Raw genomic sequence first — 15510 nt, forward strand, 5'->3', positions numbered from 1 at the left:
GGGGATTTAAAAAACGGGCTAAGAAACGGTCGGGGCGGGCGCGCATGCGCGGTGCGGCGCGGCGGCGTTGCCATGGCGACGAGGGGCGGGCGCCATGTTGGGGGCCGGGCCTAGCGGAGCGCGGCCTGCTGCCCCCACCGGCGGCTACCGGCAGCTCGGGCCGCGCGGGGCACGCCGGGTGCTGCGGGGCGGTGAGGCGCCCGGAAGCGCTTTCCCCGCGGCGGGGCCACCTCAGCGCCGGCTCCGCCTCAGCCTCACACCGCCCGCAACCCGCCCCCGGCCGCCCCCGGTCTCGGCTGCCGCCGCTCTCCGCTCGGTCGCCGCCCCGCCGCCGCTGTCCTGCTGCTGCTCCGCCGCCGCCGCCTCCTCCTCCTCATGAAGCCCGTCGTCGTCTTCGTCCTCGGCGGGCCCGGGGCGGGCAAGGGGACGCAGTGCGCTCGCATCGTGGAGGTGAGGGCGGTGGGCTCGGGGGGAGGGGGGACTACACTTCCCAGCGTGCCCCGGGGCGCGGCCGCGGGGGGCTCCTGCGGCTTCGGCCGCGGGGCATGCTGGGGGTTGTAGGCTGTCCCCCCCACACCCGAGGGCGGGCTGGGCTGGCTGCTGAGGCCGGGGCTGTGGTGCTGGGCTCGGCGAGACGTGGCTGGGGGTTGGCCTTGTGTCCCTCTGCCACCTCCGGTAGCTCCCGAGGAACGGCGTTAGGCTGAAGTTTTGTTCAGTACTACACTATGGTAGAGGTCAGAACGCGTCCTGGCTCCCCAGAAGTTAACCTCGTTCTCCTTTTATTTCAAAGAGCCCAGAGCTGGTGGCACGGGATGATGAGGCGTTCGGCTCTGCTCTGCACGCTTCCGTTTTTCCAAATAGGTTTTTACAGTCCTTTGAGGTAGAGCAAATACTGAAGAGGAAAGGGTGACTCTTGCACAGTGCAATATTCTCCTCCTAAAAAACAAACAATCAGACTGTAATTGCGTAGCGTTCAGGTGGGTAATTACAGAAGTAGTTAGTGCTTCCGGACGTGTGCCTGTTGGCTGTGAGACATTTTTGTTCCCTCAGCACTTGTATTTTATTTTTTTTCATGGAAAGCCTTGAAGGATCAATGTCTATCTGTGCCCCAACGAAAACAAAACGAGTGAGAACTGTAGTAATGCCCATGTTTCTGAATCTGTTGACTGGGGAGGGAAAAAGGACAAAGCACCCAACCACAAGTCCTGGCACAGGCACATTTAATGCGTCTTCAGTTCTGGCGATGCCCTGGCAGTGCTGTTGCAGTTTCTTCATGCTGCTGTCACATCCCAGTCCTTGGTGCATATAACTCGGTTAGGCAAATTTGGTGCAGACTGAAAAATGCCATTATGACTTTAGTTCTGAAGGATTTTAACCTCAAATTATAGGCTCTTCAAACTGGCTTATTCCTTAAATTAAGTGGTGGGATGAAAGGTTCGTAGCGCTCATAAAGCCGTTTTGGTAAGGTCAAATTCAGTCCCTGGTACGCAGCAAACAAATGAGTTTAAACTGTAGGGAAATTTTGTAGGCTGTCATTAATGGCTTTTGCCAAACCATTAGCGTAGCTTCAGGGCTGAAGAACCTCCTGTGGCTTCTGCCCTGTGTTCAGAAGTATAAATGCCTTCGGCTTGATAGGCTAACGTAATTGGATAAAGACCGCTTCAGGAGGAAGGATTCAAATGAATCACTGCTACTCTAACTCTAGTTGCAGCTAAAATGGAAAATTAATTTTGCTTGTACGTTTGCAGCACATTTAATTGTGCTGTATTTATTTTCTTTCTAAGCCTAGAAAGAGAAGTCCAAAAGCTAATAAATGGGAACTCGCTTTAATTCTGCTAATCCTGCTTGCTGCGTGGAAAGAAGTTACTGACGGCCTTGCAGCGGGCTGACTGCACGAAGCACGAGGGGCTGCTGACAGCGATGTCTGGCTCTCCCACTCCCTTGAGCAACTTTGCGGGAGTCGCTGGCTAAGCCTTGAGGGAGGGAAGGTCTGAGGTGGCTCCGGTGAGGGCTGGGCTCGGGGGAGCCTGCTGGAAAACTTCAGAAAGAGAGAGCGTGAACAGGGAAGTATGGATGAAACGCAATCGAGGTACTGTTGAGAACCAGATTTTATTTTTTTAAGTTCACACCCTTGGCCTGGCCCTCACAGCCCCCCAGAGAGCCCTAACGCAGGCAGTTGAATGGCCTTTATGCACTCAGTGCTGCCTTTAGGCTGAAAGTGTATTTTTGTTTGGATTTTAAACCCCGTTGGCAGCTTGCCGCAGAGAAAAGGGGCCGCAGCTAAGTAATAATAAACCTCATTCATCCTTGTTGTATAAATGGACTGGTTAATATTAGTTTACACTAGGAACGGATCCGATCCCGTATCTTGCTCTAAACCTGACGTTTGTGCTCAACAAAAAGTCAGTATGAGCTATAAATACTTCTCAGTTGCTACATGTGCTGGAGATCTGGGACGGAGCGCGTCACGTGGAGAAGCCTCACTTTGCTGAGGCGCGACCCTGTATGATTTTAGCTTCGAATGACTTTATTCAAAACCGCAAGCAACTGTAGGTGGTTTGTGGAGCTGGCATTATGCGCTGCCTGGGAACGATTTCTCCAAAAAGTGTCGTAATTGTTTTGCTGACTGTTTTACCTTCCCAGAGAAGGGAGATAGCCATCAGTCGTTACAGGTCAAATGCGTATTTCCAAAGTACCCGCCTGAATCATGACTGCTCAGGTTGCAGTCCCTCGTTATGGACCAGGCGTGTATTCGTATCAAGTTTGGACTAAAACGGGGAAGTCATTTGGGGGGAGAATTTGTAACAACAAGTGAAAATGGGAATTGACACAGCGTACAAAAGGGAACAGCGGGTAGGTGATTAGGTTTCTTTATCTTTGCAGATAAGGTTTGAAGAGACAGCTGAACGAGGCTGGTTTCCTCCGATACGGAGGGAAGAGTTGCGTGTCTATTCCCTAGGCTCGCAGAGTTGTCACCGAAATGTAAATTGGGTGGAAATGCTGCTCTGGGCCGATTCCTCCTATGTAGGAGGGATGAAGCAGAATTCCCTCTTAAGTTCCTGCTCTCTCCCCGCCGTGCAGATTAACTCCTGCAGCCTTCCACAGCTGGGCGAGGTGGCGTTCGGCATCGCCCGGGCCGTCGCAGAGCTCTCTGTGCGGGGCAGGATGTTGGGGCAGGGAGCTGGATGATGGCATCTGGGTGCGCGTTCTTGAGATATAACCTTCACGCTTTCCACAGTGTTTATCTTTTGTGATTGTGAGCTTATTATGTGGGTATAGGACAAAATGAACGCTTTATTACTGACTTTTGTATTTTGCTACTGAAATAGTTACGGTACAGTCAAGGGAAAATACCACAATCCTCAGATCTGCACAGAATATGATTTCATCAACGTAAACTTTAAATCTTTACAACCTTTGCCTGAAACATAAAGATCTTTTGGGAGGGGGGGGGAAAGAATAACTAAATAATCTTGCTTTATTTCAAGCAAGACGTCGGCCGTTTTTGTTGTTGTTTCTTTGTTTTTTTGGCAAGGTGACTCCGCAGGGATTTGGGGTATGCAAGACAGCCCTGCCTGCGTACGCAAAATGTAATTAATTTCCACCGCAGCCCTAAGCTGGATATTTGTGTTTAAAATTCAGCCCACAAGGTGGGATGCTGAGCCTCTTCTTTCTGTAAGATCATAAATTAGTATCCAAGAGGAAAAAGGTGCTAAGTTGTTTTGGGATATATGATAGGGATTCTCCGGGGAGAAGAAAACTGCAAAGAAGAACTCAGTGTATCACAAACGCTCCTCTGGAAGCAGCAGATTTAGTTTTTGCTGTCATGTGTTAATTGTCCTCTGGAAGTCTGCTGAGAGACAGCATTAACTTTCTTGGGATAAAAGCGTTTTCAAAGTTGTTTGCTTTAAACTCAGTTTCTGAAATCTCTTCCAAGAGCGCCAAGTACTGGTAGTCCAGTTAGCTCTGAGTTCTCATAATTGTTTGCTGGAATGTCAGTTCATATTTCTGAACTGTGGCGCTGTTGTGAAACATGGTGAGAGATCACTTAATCCCCCCCTCAGAAAAATAAAATATTATTCCCTATATGCTTCCATTTTACAGAACCCAGGCTCGCTCGCTGGGCACTGAATTTAGGACTTTCCCAGACATCCTGGGTGTCTTTTGTTAAGCTCCGCGTTCCTGAAGCACTGGGGTGTTCTGTTTGCCCCCCGCTCCCCCGGAGGCGCTATCAGTGGGATCTCCTTTGTCTGTTTTGTTTTGTTAGTGTGGGTTTTGTGCTTTTTGTTTTGTTTCGCCTTGTGTTTTGTTTTGTTTTCCCCAGAAGCAAGAACATATCTCTAACTAGGGACTTTTTTTTTTTACTGGAATATGCAGACAGAAGGGCTGCTACTGCGTTATGATTTATACCTCAAAGTTCTGTTTCTATGTGCGGATTGCCAACGGGGCAGACAAAACTTTTTTAGGTTTAAACAAAACAAACAAGCACTAAACCCCAGACCATGAAGGCCGCATGCTTCACGCGGTTCTATTTTTATTTCTTTACTAGTCCTTGAAGAGTATATCTGAGAAAATGAGCAACCTTACGAAGCAACCGAAAGTTGCTAGAAGATCTGACAGGCCAGAAGTAGGGCAATAAAAGTTTGTATTTTATTTGTTCAGCCCTTTGACTTTCATTTGCAGATTAACAACGATAAGCCAAGATAGGATTCAAGGCCGAAGCAGTAATTTGTGTTGCTCTTGCTTTTTTCTTGGCTTCTGCGTACTCAAGGAACTCTCAGACTGCGTAGCGGAGAGGTGTGTTGCTGGACCGCACGGGGCTGAATCGGAGGCAAACCTCGTGCCCCAGCAGCAGCTGATGCACGCTGCCGGCCCTTTCCTCCTGCGCCGAGGGAACGGCCGGGCTGAACTCCGCCGTATTCAGGCGTGGCGCGGATATGAGTCCTCTGCTCTCGTTTGCAGTTCGTGCGAATCTGCTTCCAGCAAACACAATACGTAAGGCTTGTGCTGGCTGCAGGCGGAAGTTGCAGATCCTGGCTGGCAGACGGACGACCAGGGGGCGGTGGTACAGGGAAGAGAAGGGCCTTCTGGAGAGGCGGCAGGCTTGGGGTTTAATTCGGAGATGTGGCACATCCAGATTGCGCGTCCCAGTTTGCCCTGCTGAGTGGGGCCTGATTGCCCAGGCCTTTGTATGACGAACGAGCAAGCTGTCTGTGCTCTGCTCTCTTACAGAGCACTGGTAAGAGCTGTTCTAAGTAACACCTCTCAGGTGGGGTTGCTAGAAACTTGAACTTGCCTTTCCACTTCACTCTGCTTTTTGAAAGCAAAGGAGGAAGGTATCTACACTGAAAACAGATTTTCTGTTAAGAGACTGGGATTGTGGTTCTCCAAATGTGAAAACGGTTTCGAAAACAATGAGAGCAACTTGTATGGTAGCTGTTTGCTGATTTCTTTTTTCCTTCTAGAAAAGCGTGCCTGTCAGCTAGCATAGTGGGAAACTATCTGTGAAATATGTTTTAGAATAGTTAATTGTGTATCTTCTTTTTTGTACTCCACGGTCTAGAAATCTGTTTGGATCTTAGGTGCATGGCATCCAGGTATTTTACTTATTTTTTTGTTTGTTCAACCTGTTTGATGTTTTAAGGTGACCTTTCAGCCATCAGCTAATGTTATGGATCTATTCTAAGAGAAGGTATTCATTCTTCTGGGAGAATTGGAGGGACTGCTTTTTCATTGTTCGGAAGTCAGTCCTCGTTCTGATTTCAGAGAAGTGCTTGCAACAGGTTCCATCCTGGGGATTGCATCGCGATGGACTCGGCGCTGCTGGAAAGTCGTGCTGGCACAAGGCAAACTTGCAAGGCGTGAGAGCGTTTAGCCTGGTGGAGCAGGAACATTACAGTCTCTTTTGCGAGCTCTTGGGGAAGTTAAGGTTTTGTCTGCTTCAGGACGCTTGCTGAGGGTTTGTCTCGCTGAAGATGAAGGAAAACTTTGTGTCCTGGGCACATGGCTTAATTAAAACCGGCAAGAGCAGCATGAGCACCACGTCCCCGAAGCCTGCTGCGTATAGACTCGCAGTCAGGCCTTTCTCCGCTCCTGTTTGCGCTGTTTAAACTGACATGTTGTCTTTGGCTCTTGCGCTCGGTGCGGTTAACAAATAGATGTTTTGCCACTGAAGGAGAAGTTTGTTTTCCTTATTGCCCGGTTAATCCGTTCTGAAGGTTACTCCAGAATACAATTTACTATTATCTAAAACAACTCTATTTATACAACAGCACTTTAAAACACTTCTATCTTTTGCTTTCCTGTTCAGCCGTTAAAAAATAATTTAGTTTGCTGCTGCAAAGGACGGAGAATTCCAAAAATTGTCTGACTCAAGTTTCTTTTCATGCATGAAAAGGGACATGCCAAGGAAAATTAAATGGTTTGGTAATCCTCTAAAACAGAAGGGATTATATTTTTCGTCCTGTTTTCTTCTTCGTAGAAACTTAATGTGAAAAACATCATCGTTCTTTAACTTTACCGAGAACTGCGTGTTAATTTGGGGTTCAGCAGAGTAAGGTTTCCTGCTTAAGAGAAAAGATTTTCTCGGGTTTACGGCTTCTGTAGTCCCTAGTTAATATGTAGATTTGCAGTTAAATAGGCATGTCCAAATGCAATGCACATGAAAGCAGGAGTACAGAGAGCTTACAGAAGATATTTGTGGAGGTTTTTCTTCACAGTTACTTAAAGCGAAATCTTGTTTCCTTTTCTTTCCAGATGTGTAGAGTTTTGGAGATTTAGGTAATTATATCCCTTCTTAAATTATGACTATGCAGAACTAACTTTCCACGCTTTTGTGGGTGAAACTGGAAAGCAACTGAAATGTTTTTAAAGCCACTTAGTGGGTTGTGTAATATTTCTGTTGTACTTAGTCCAGTAGCCAAGTTTTTAAATCCCAAGTTCACAGCCTGAAAAAGCATTTAGTCACATTATTATGCTGCTCAGGCACCATTTTTGAAATTTGCTTCAGATGTTGCTGCAGCCGAGCTGATAACCCTGAAGTAATTTGCTGCTGCTTTTGTTTTGTAGCAAAAACTTCAGGACAAGGATGTATAGGTGTACTCTGTCTTGGGTGTATAGATAGCTTAGGTAATCGCCAAGGAGGTGTCTTTATTGCCTGTTTAGCTTAAGTATTCATTAAGGAGATGTCTTTACATCTGTTTTTAAGGACTGTATTTGTTCAAGGAGTACACTTGGTTAGCTTTCTTGTGATGTTAAATGAGCTGAGCAAATGATTGTTTTGTGATCTGAATTTTCCCTTATAACATCATCTTTCTCTTTGGTAAGATCTCCCGTGGACTGATGAATCTGCTCACAGCCCGCATCTGAGCCTCCCCCAAGGACAGCCCTCTGAGTTTTGGTCACCTCCTTCCAGGGGAAGGATGAACACGGGGCAGGTGTGCAGGGCTGGGTTTGGAGCAGCGTGTGGGTAGGACTGTTTGCTTGCAGCAGTGGTTTCTGTTGGTTCAAGGGATCTGTGCACCTGCGCTGTTGGTTATAAGTGGGCCAACCAAGGCAGAGGAAGTTGCTGTCAGAACTGCAGCTAGAAAATAAGGACACTGCTGTGCTTAAAGCATGCCTCCAGCTGCAGAGAAGCAGGAATTGGTTCATGTGTTTGTTTTTTGTTTTACCTGTTGTGTGAACCTGGCAATGGAAGACACTGTCTTAAAATTTTGAAGAGGCTGTCAGTCAGTAGGTCAAGTCTGGCTTTACTGAGTGGAGAAGTGAGGTACTGGAATTGCGTAGGATGGGGTGTAGCTTCTATCAAGTCTCATGCTTGTTAAATGTCTCATGCACAGTGTAATGTTTCAAGAAGTGCCTCAGGCACTTTGAGACTTTCTCATTTCCAAACGGGAACCTTTGAAAGCAGGATGCGAATATCTGACCGAGGCCCTCTTGACCATTTAGCCCAAGAATCTCTCTTGCTGTGCTTTCAGTGCATCCTGAAGATGGAATAGATCTGCCACTAGCAAGCTGCTATTTCCGATATTTTTCTGTTGTAATACAAGGATAAATGTGGCTGATACTGTTGAGTGATGTAACTTTGCATGTGTACTAATTCAAGGGAATCTGCCTGTTTTTTGCATGTTTCAGAAATATGGCTACACGCACCTTTCTGCCGGCGACCTCCTTCGAGACGAACGAAAAAGGCCGGGCTCACAGTATGGAGAACTCATTGAGAACTACATTAAGGAGGGGGAAATCGTACCGGTTGAAATAACTATCAGCTTGTTGAAGAGGGTAAGGAAAGGGCTACTTCCTTTCTAGCTCGCTCTTGCAGACAAAGTGACAAAGCAGTGGCAGTATTCTTAAAGAGTTGCCCATTTTCCAGTGTAGTATGAGCAGTATGGAATAGCAGACACGCAGGTGCACATTGCGTGCTGTGCTTCTCTCAGCAATTACTCGTGCTGCTGGCTGGCTGGAAGGCAGTAGGTGATGGCCTCTGGTACCTAGGGATCTGTGAGAGTTTAAATTTTCTTTTTGGGTTCTTCTAGGGAAATGAATGAAGGTCTGTATTTCTCACTTCCCTGAGCACGCTTTAGGACTTACTGGTCAGATCAGTCATATGAGAGCGTAGGGTGAAGGCATTAAAGGTATTAAGTTTCTGTAAGTTTTACCAAAATAGACAGCCAGGTGAAGGAAAGGAGAAGAGCACCTGCTAGTGTTCCTGTGTAAGGAAAAGCTCCAGTGTTCATCCTTATTAGATGTCCAGGAAAATAATCAGAGTATCTCCTTTGTGACAGAAAAAGCTTCTGTTGCTCATGCAACTATATTTCTCTGGAGTTTTTTCCATCAGACTTAATTCTAGACCAGGGACAGTTTGGCATCTTACACTGGTATGTGCTGTTACACAATATTGCAGAATATAACAAACAAGCCCAGCTTTAAAAGTTTGAGATCTTGAGCTTTATGAAATGGTGTATTCAGTTTGAAAGGAGGCTCTATTGTTGTATCAGCAAAATAAATAGAACACATTGAAGGTGGAACAAAAAAATACTCTGTAAATCTACAATAATTCTAAGAGAAATACTTATTAATTTGCCATATGAACACTTTGGGGATGGTTGAGCAAGTTGATAAATAATTGCACGTGCAGGGGATGTTGAATTGAATTCTCTTCTGGCAGGCTATGGATCAAACAATGGCTGCTAATTCCCAGAAGAACAAGTTCCTGATTGATGGGTTTCCCAGAAATGAAGATAATCTTCAAGGCTGGAATAAGACTATGGATGGAAAGGCGGATGTTTCTTTTGTTCTGTTTTTTGATTGCGACAACGAGGTAATGAAGTGTGTTAGCCTAACTTCTTTTCTTGCTATATTGTGAGGTTCGCTGAAGAAGAACGATAAAACTCAGTTGGGTAGTGAATCTTTCAATACTAAGGGACTAGTGTTGGAGTAGAAGGAAAACTTGATTTGTGAGTTTCAAGCATTTTTGGCAACTTGTTTCTGCAGATGAAGAACTGCAGGCTTTTGCAATAGCAAGTGAATAATTACACTCGGTATAATTGTGTGCAAATAAATTTTATTGAAGAAGCGCTTCAAAGAATTGCATTCTTGAGAGTTTATAAAAGCTTTAAATACATTAAACAATCATTTGATTCATGTTCAGAAAACGTTGCTCTGTTTACTCTTAAAGATTTCAGACTACTTGTTTGGTAGCAATGTTTGATGTAATTCTAAAGTGCTGACAGCATAAGTCTTAATTTTCATAGTTGTGAGCTGTGCTGTAGGATACCTCATAATCAAAATTTTATTCAGCAAGTCATTAGATTATAAGGGCATTTTGACAATGATACATTATATTAATTTAACAAATGCCAAGATATGCTGTCTTTTTAATATGACAGTGCCCTTGAGGGATAAAAACTGATAGTAAAATAACATCTTAATCTGGCTTCCCACCTTTTCCCCAATTTTCTGAGAAATGTTATTAATTTTTTTCTTAGTTGCAAAGTTTTTTAGTCTCAACAAGTGTGGGTCTATTTTTCTGCTTAATAAAGAAAATAAAAGGTTAAGTGAAAGCTTTCACTGGGGGTGTGTTAATTTTGAGGTTCTAATTTTTACTATAGATGTACTTTGTAGGGGAAAAAAATCACTTAACTGTTGTCCTCTTGCGTGCGTAAGGTAAATATACTCATGAGGTGTACACGTGTCAGCATTGCTTACTTAACTTTAGGCTTCAAAGCTTACAGTTCAACGGGCAGCTTTTAAGTATAGTTTTATAATTTTTACTTAGACTTTGCTTTTTAAAAAAACTTATTATGGAAATACCAAATAAGAATAGTATAACTTTGAATAAATTAATGTGTCATCTTACATAAATTCTTGAGAGAATACACAGTTTTCAGTACAAGCATATATCCATAGTCTAGTTTGACACTCTGCATCTCAGATCAGAACACATCCTTGAAAATCAGATCACTTCTTTAAATGTCTCAAGTTGGAGGCTTAGTCACACCACAGAACTTGATGTTGCTTTTGCTTCTACTGACCCTAATTCCATTTTAAGAACTCCCATCTTAATAAACTGGTGAAGCGTAAAGCTGTCATCCTTTTTCTATGGAATAATCTTGACTCCTTATGTGAAGTCTGGCTTACATAATCAGATCTGGATAGTGTTTTGTGTCTGGACTATCTAGATTTGTTACTAATTCATGATTTTTTTTTGCTCCTGCTTTTCAGGTAAGCACATTGTGTTCACAGTTATGATCGTCCTTTTGATGTCTTTTGTAGATATGTATTGGTCGCTGTCTTGAAAGAGGCAAGAGCAGTGGTAGAAGTGATGATAATCGGGAGAGTCTGGAAAAAAGGTACTATATTCAAACTTTTCAGTTTTCTTCTGTTTTAATTTTATTATGTAAATAAATACCTTCTTTGCTTTCTCCTAGAATTCATACATATCTGCAGTCTACTAAGCCTATAATAGACTTATATGAGAGAATGGGAAAAGTCAGAAAAGTGGATGCCTCTAAATCTGTTGATGAAGTAAGTATATAAGCCTGAAAACATGGGGATGGCAGTAGCAGGCTACATATTTATGGCATTCTTCTTGGATGTATGTGTGGTTAGTAAAGCTAATTAGACAGCAATGTTTATTACTGAAAGAGGTTGTGGAACTTTCATTTTGACTCATAAAGAACTGATTGAGATAGGAATAACTAAGAAATCAATTTGTTCTGCTTGAACATGAGCTGGACTAAAATGATTTTCATTGTTTCTGTGTTCAGCAGTTTCTTGTCTTTAGCACTTTCATGAGATTTTGCTTTTCTGAACTATTTATTATTGTTCTTATGTCCCACTTTCCTGGAGTTGATGCCATTTTTTCTATTGAAGAATCACTGAAAATTCTAAGAAAAACATCTTTAACTAGTATCAATTATTGTGTGCTGGATTGACTCGAAGTGACTGTTTACCTAACACTTCATAAACGTAATAATGTTTTAATCTCTCTCTTTTTAGGTTTTTGAGAAAGTTGTACAAATTTTTGACAAAGAAGGCTAATTCCCAGCTTGAAAGTTCATTTAAACTTGTGCTTGAATCTTGCTTGAATAGCTGCTACTGCAGTCCACTCTTTGTAATTGTTTTAAAAGGTTTTTTATTGTTTTTCACATATTGAATGATGATTGAAGAAGCAGTTAATTACAAATGGATCTTTTTTTTAATAGGAAGTAATTTCTTGTGGCTATAGTATACCAGTTTCAGGATTCTCCATTAGTATAAGTTCAGTTGCTCATGTGGCAAAATCATAGTTAAAACATCTCTGAAGAGACTATTCTGTCACAGTTCTGTGTCTGTCGTGGGCGGCCCTTCTTATTCCTTATTGTCATGCACCTATTTTTGTTAAGGATCAACTAAACAGCAGTATTTAGCAATGAGGGACCTGTGTGCCCTTGTTTATTTTGGATGCTTGGACCAATTTGAGGAGACATTTTTTCAGAGTATGATTTTTGTCACAGAGTTCCCTGTTGCCCCCAAACGTGTATTCTGTAAGTAAAACTACAGTTATTATGAGAATCTGTTTTAGCAGTTCTCACAAAACTATTTAATATGCTGTTCAGCAATAGACTTACAGAGTAGCTTATGGAAAGTGGTGTTGTCTTATGATTCTGGGTGTAAACTGTCTTGTAAGTTCTTAACTGTCTGGATGACATGGCCCTGGGCTTTGCCTTGTCTTCGTTTCCAAAAAGTTGAGAATATCATTTCAAAGTCAGATCAGTTTTCCATTCTCATTTATTTTGAATGATAGTTTAGTTCTTAATTATGGCATGACCTTCACAAGGTGCAAACCTCTTAAATAGTGTACATTAAGCAAAATCTTCTAATAGTTCTGTCTTTTGTAACAAGTGGAAGGGATTTCCTGTATTATAATTACTGAAATACTGTGTTACTGAATGCTTTAAGGTTTATTACTTGGGGAAATATTTTTATGGTTAAACTTATGAATTTGTTTCCCTAAAATTATGTAATTTTAATAGCTGTTGTTTTGAAAAGATTGTAAATGATTGCACTTTTGTTCTTACATGGTCAGCTGAAGGGAAAATATCTGCAGAAAAAGTCCCATTCTCTTAAACAGATTGGGTCCTGCTTTATCACATTCTCTTGCATTAGTATAGTCAGCAGCAATAATAGTTGGGAGAAGCAGATAACTAGCTGAAAAAACGGTATTTTAAGTGTTTGTACAGATGTGGTGTAATTCTACCTTTTGTTTAAAGTAACCTCCCCCCATAAGACTAGCATGCGTAGGGGCCCAGCCATGCATTCCTTGCACACCCTAAGCTTTCACTGAAGAAGCCCCAAGAAGGCTTGAGGATGGGTGATTTAACTAATTCTAGTGATAGGATTCTTCTTGCTACGTTAACTGACATTGTCACTGGTTTGTGATGTGCTGCAAATTACAGGGAATTGCAGTTTGAAAATCTGGGGATTCAGCTTTTCTTTACTGATGACTTTCTATATTTAAAGAAAGCTTTAAATGAAGCCTAGCTTCTAATTAGAATCCGTTTTGTTGGTCCTCATCCTGTGATCTGATGTGTGCAGGCAGGTTTGTATTTGCATGAATGCTCATTTTACTGAGGTTCTTGCTACTGTTGGACTGGGAAGAGGTGGATACAGAAATAAAGGGTAAGCTACAGGATCTCTTCCAGTATGGTGATAGTTCAAATAAAGGACTGAGCACAAATACCTGTTTACTATTGCAGAATATATGGACCACGATTACTTTTGTTAGTATGGGAGGCTAATGCTTTTGCTTTATGAATTTTCCTTTAAAATAAGTAAGTAAATCATGGAACGTAATTCTTATTGTATAAGTATGCTGACATAGGATAGGACCCAGTGAAACTACACTTCTGATGTGAAGGCTAAAATCAGGACTTTTTTCAAGACTTCAAGCAGGATTCTTTAACCTCCTTAGAGATTTAGTTATCTTTCGTTTCTAAGTTACTGGCTCTTAAAAGTTCTGCTGAGGACAGAATATCTGTTTTCTCTCATCATATACTTTTCTATGTATTTAAGTGCTAAAACAAACAAAAAACCCTTTAGAACAAGTTGTTTTTTGTTCTTTTTTTTAAAGACAAATAATGTTTTGGCAGTACTGGATTTGGAGTGGATTGTAATGTGTCTGTACAAAGACTAGATATTTTTGTCCTTTTATTTATTGAAGATGCCATTAAATGTTACGAAATCTTTCAAGTTGGATTTAAAATTGAAATGAAGATTAAAGGTAATATGCCAATGTGTTGTGCCCACTTAGCAGCAAAACTGTACACAGAATTTGAGAAGATCGAATAAACTTTGTTCTGTGGCTTAATAGGAGTGCTTGGCTTAATTTCACTGTACATATTTATGAAAAGCATCCCTTATAACAATGCTAAAATATGTGTACACTTCATACAGCTTGCATGGACAAACACACAGATACATCTATAAAGGTTCAGCTTTCAGCATCAAAACTGAAGTCCTGAAGACACGAGAACTCTGCAGGCATTTGCCTAATCTTTCTTGATTTCTTGACCTTTTCTTGATTATGTAGGTTTGTCAAGTTACTCTGTTCTTACAGTTCTGCAGTAGCAATTCGTTTGGAACATCTGTGAAAGAAATGGGACTTGAGAAGTGGACCAGGAAGCATGATCCTATTGTGTAGCTACTGTTAGAGATGAATTTCTTGATTTCCCATGCTTCCTTGCTCAATCACTGACTTCTTGGATGCTTTTCTGCTCCTCTGCTTCACAAGTCTATGTGCTTTGCTAGAGATTGTGTTCTTAAAGGAGCTTTTCTTCGATTTAGGGTACTTTAGTCTAGATGCATCAGTTGAGAACTTGCTTTTGGACATTGGTCATGATTGCCCTTCAGGACAGACAAAACTGAAAACCGATTTGGATATCGGTGGAAGCAGGATTAGCGCAGCATACTGTTTTTTTTTTTTTTTTTAGAAGACAAACACAAAAAAATGGAGAGGTTGCCAGGCTTATTTAAGTCTTCATATTTCACAGAGAAGTTTGTCACAAATGAGTTGTTTATTCACATGTAGGTTTCCAGTAAATAACATGTTGAACTTGAAACCTTACTCTGGAAAGATCTGCACAGCTGGCCTGAAAGGAAAGGGAAAAGCGGGGAATTTTCCAGCGGTGTAGGTATCTTTCTGCCGGTAAAACTGTGTAACCAAATGTTATTTTAAAAACTGCTGCTGAAAGCTTACTCTGAGGATGTGGAGTCTCCTAGGGGACAGACCGACAAGGGTAAGACTCTGGTAGCTTGTCCCAAAGCAAGCTTTCCTCTCCCATAGGTAGGAGAGTTGAACTGAAAATCCCTACCAGAAAGGTGCTGATTTGTCAGGGGGGTGGGGCAGAAGAGACTGGTGTAGAGAAGACTGCAAGCATGGAGTAGAGGATTGCCGCAGTATAAGATGTTCCCCACTGACAACATTTGTCCTTAATAAAAAGAGGTGGTTTGGGAGGGAATTCCAAGATCTTATGCAAAACAGCAGGGAAAGCCGTGTGCTGCTGCCCAGGCTGAATTGAGGAGAATGGGAGAGTTAAAATGGAAAAAAAAAAAAAAATCAGTTCAGGCTGGAGCTGCCAACTGTTGTTATCTGTTGGCAGTTTTGAAGCTGCCAGCAGTTAGGAAAGTTACAGCTTAGTGGGTTACTTTCCTGCTTAGTTTGAAGTTCAGTACCAGTTCGGTCGCTGTTGTGATGAAGCAGATGTCTTTGAAAGCTGCGGTCTGGGGCTGCTCGGTTGGCCTGCTGCTCAGGTGGGGCTGACACCCCGAAGAAGAGCAGAGCAGATTACTCCTTCGAGGTGCAGCGCTTAGAGGCTGTGTGCTTGCTGTAGTCCGAAGATCCCCGGAGTAACGGCTGGCTAATAGTGAAAACTGCAAGACAATGCAAAGATGATTCAGCTAATCGGGTAACAAAGGAGACAGCAACAAAAATATTAAGACTTTGGATTTCATAGAGCAGCAGCTCTCGCC

General features: G+C 42.6%; 1 protein-coding gene across 1 annotated transcript; it reads left to right on the forward strand.

The window, feature by feature from the left end:
* Positions 1-66: 66 nt before the first annotated feature.
* Positions 67-13849, forward strand: CMPK1 (cytidine/uridine monophosphate kinase 1). Its single transcript, XM_035537852.1, has 6 exons — positions 67-450; positions 8134-8280; positions 9167-9319; positions 10774-10850; positions 10929-11025; positions 11500-13849. The coding sequence occupies exons 1-6, from the start codon at positions 376-378 to the stop codon at positions 11539-11541; spliced, it is 591 nt and encodes a 196-aa protein (XP_035393745.1). The 5' UTR covers positions 67-375; the 3' UTR covers positions 11542-13849.
* The last annotated feature ends 1661 nt before the right edge of the window (positions 13850-15510 follow it).

The sequence above is a fragment of the Cygnus atratus genome, chromosome 8, assembly GCF_013377495.2.
Source record: "Cygnus atratus isolate AKBS03 ecotype Queensland, Australia chromosome 8, CAtr_DNAZoo_HiC_assembly, whole genome shotgun sequence".
NCBI lineage: Eukaryota > Metazoa > Chordata > Aves > Anseriformes > Anatidae > Cygnus > Cygnus atratus.

What these genes read in the sequence shown, in the direction of transcription:
- CMPK1 (XM_035537852.1), top strand. Translation starts at nt 376, where the DNA reads ATGAAGCCCGTCGTCGTCTTCGTCCTCGGCGGGCCCGGGGCGGGCAAG. An exon ending in TTTTTGATTGCGACAACGAG is followed by an intron (nt 9,320 to 10,773) that starts GTAATGAAGTGT and finishes TGTCTTTTGTAG; the next exon opens with ATATGTATTGGTCGCTGTCT. An exon ending in CGGGAGAGTCTGGAAAAAAG is followed by an intron (nt 10,851 to 10,928) that starts GTACTATATTCA and finishes GCTTTCTCCTAG; the next exon opens with AATTCATACATATCTGCAGT.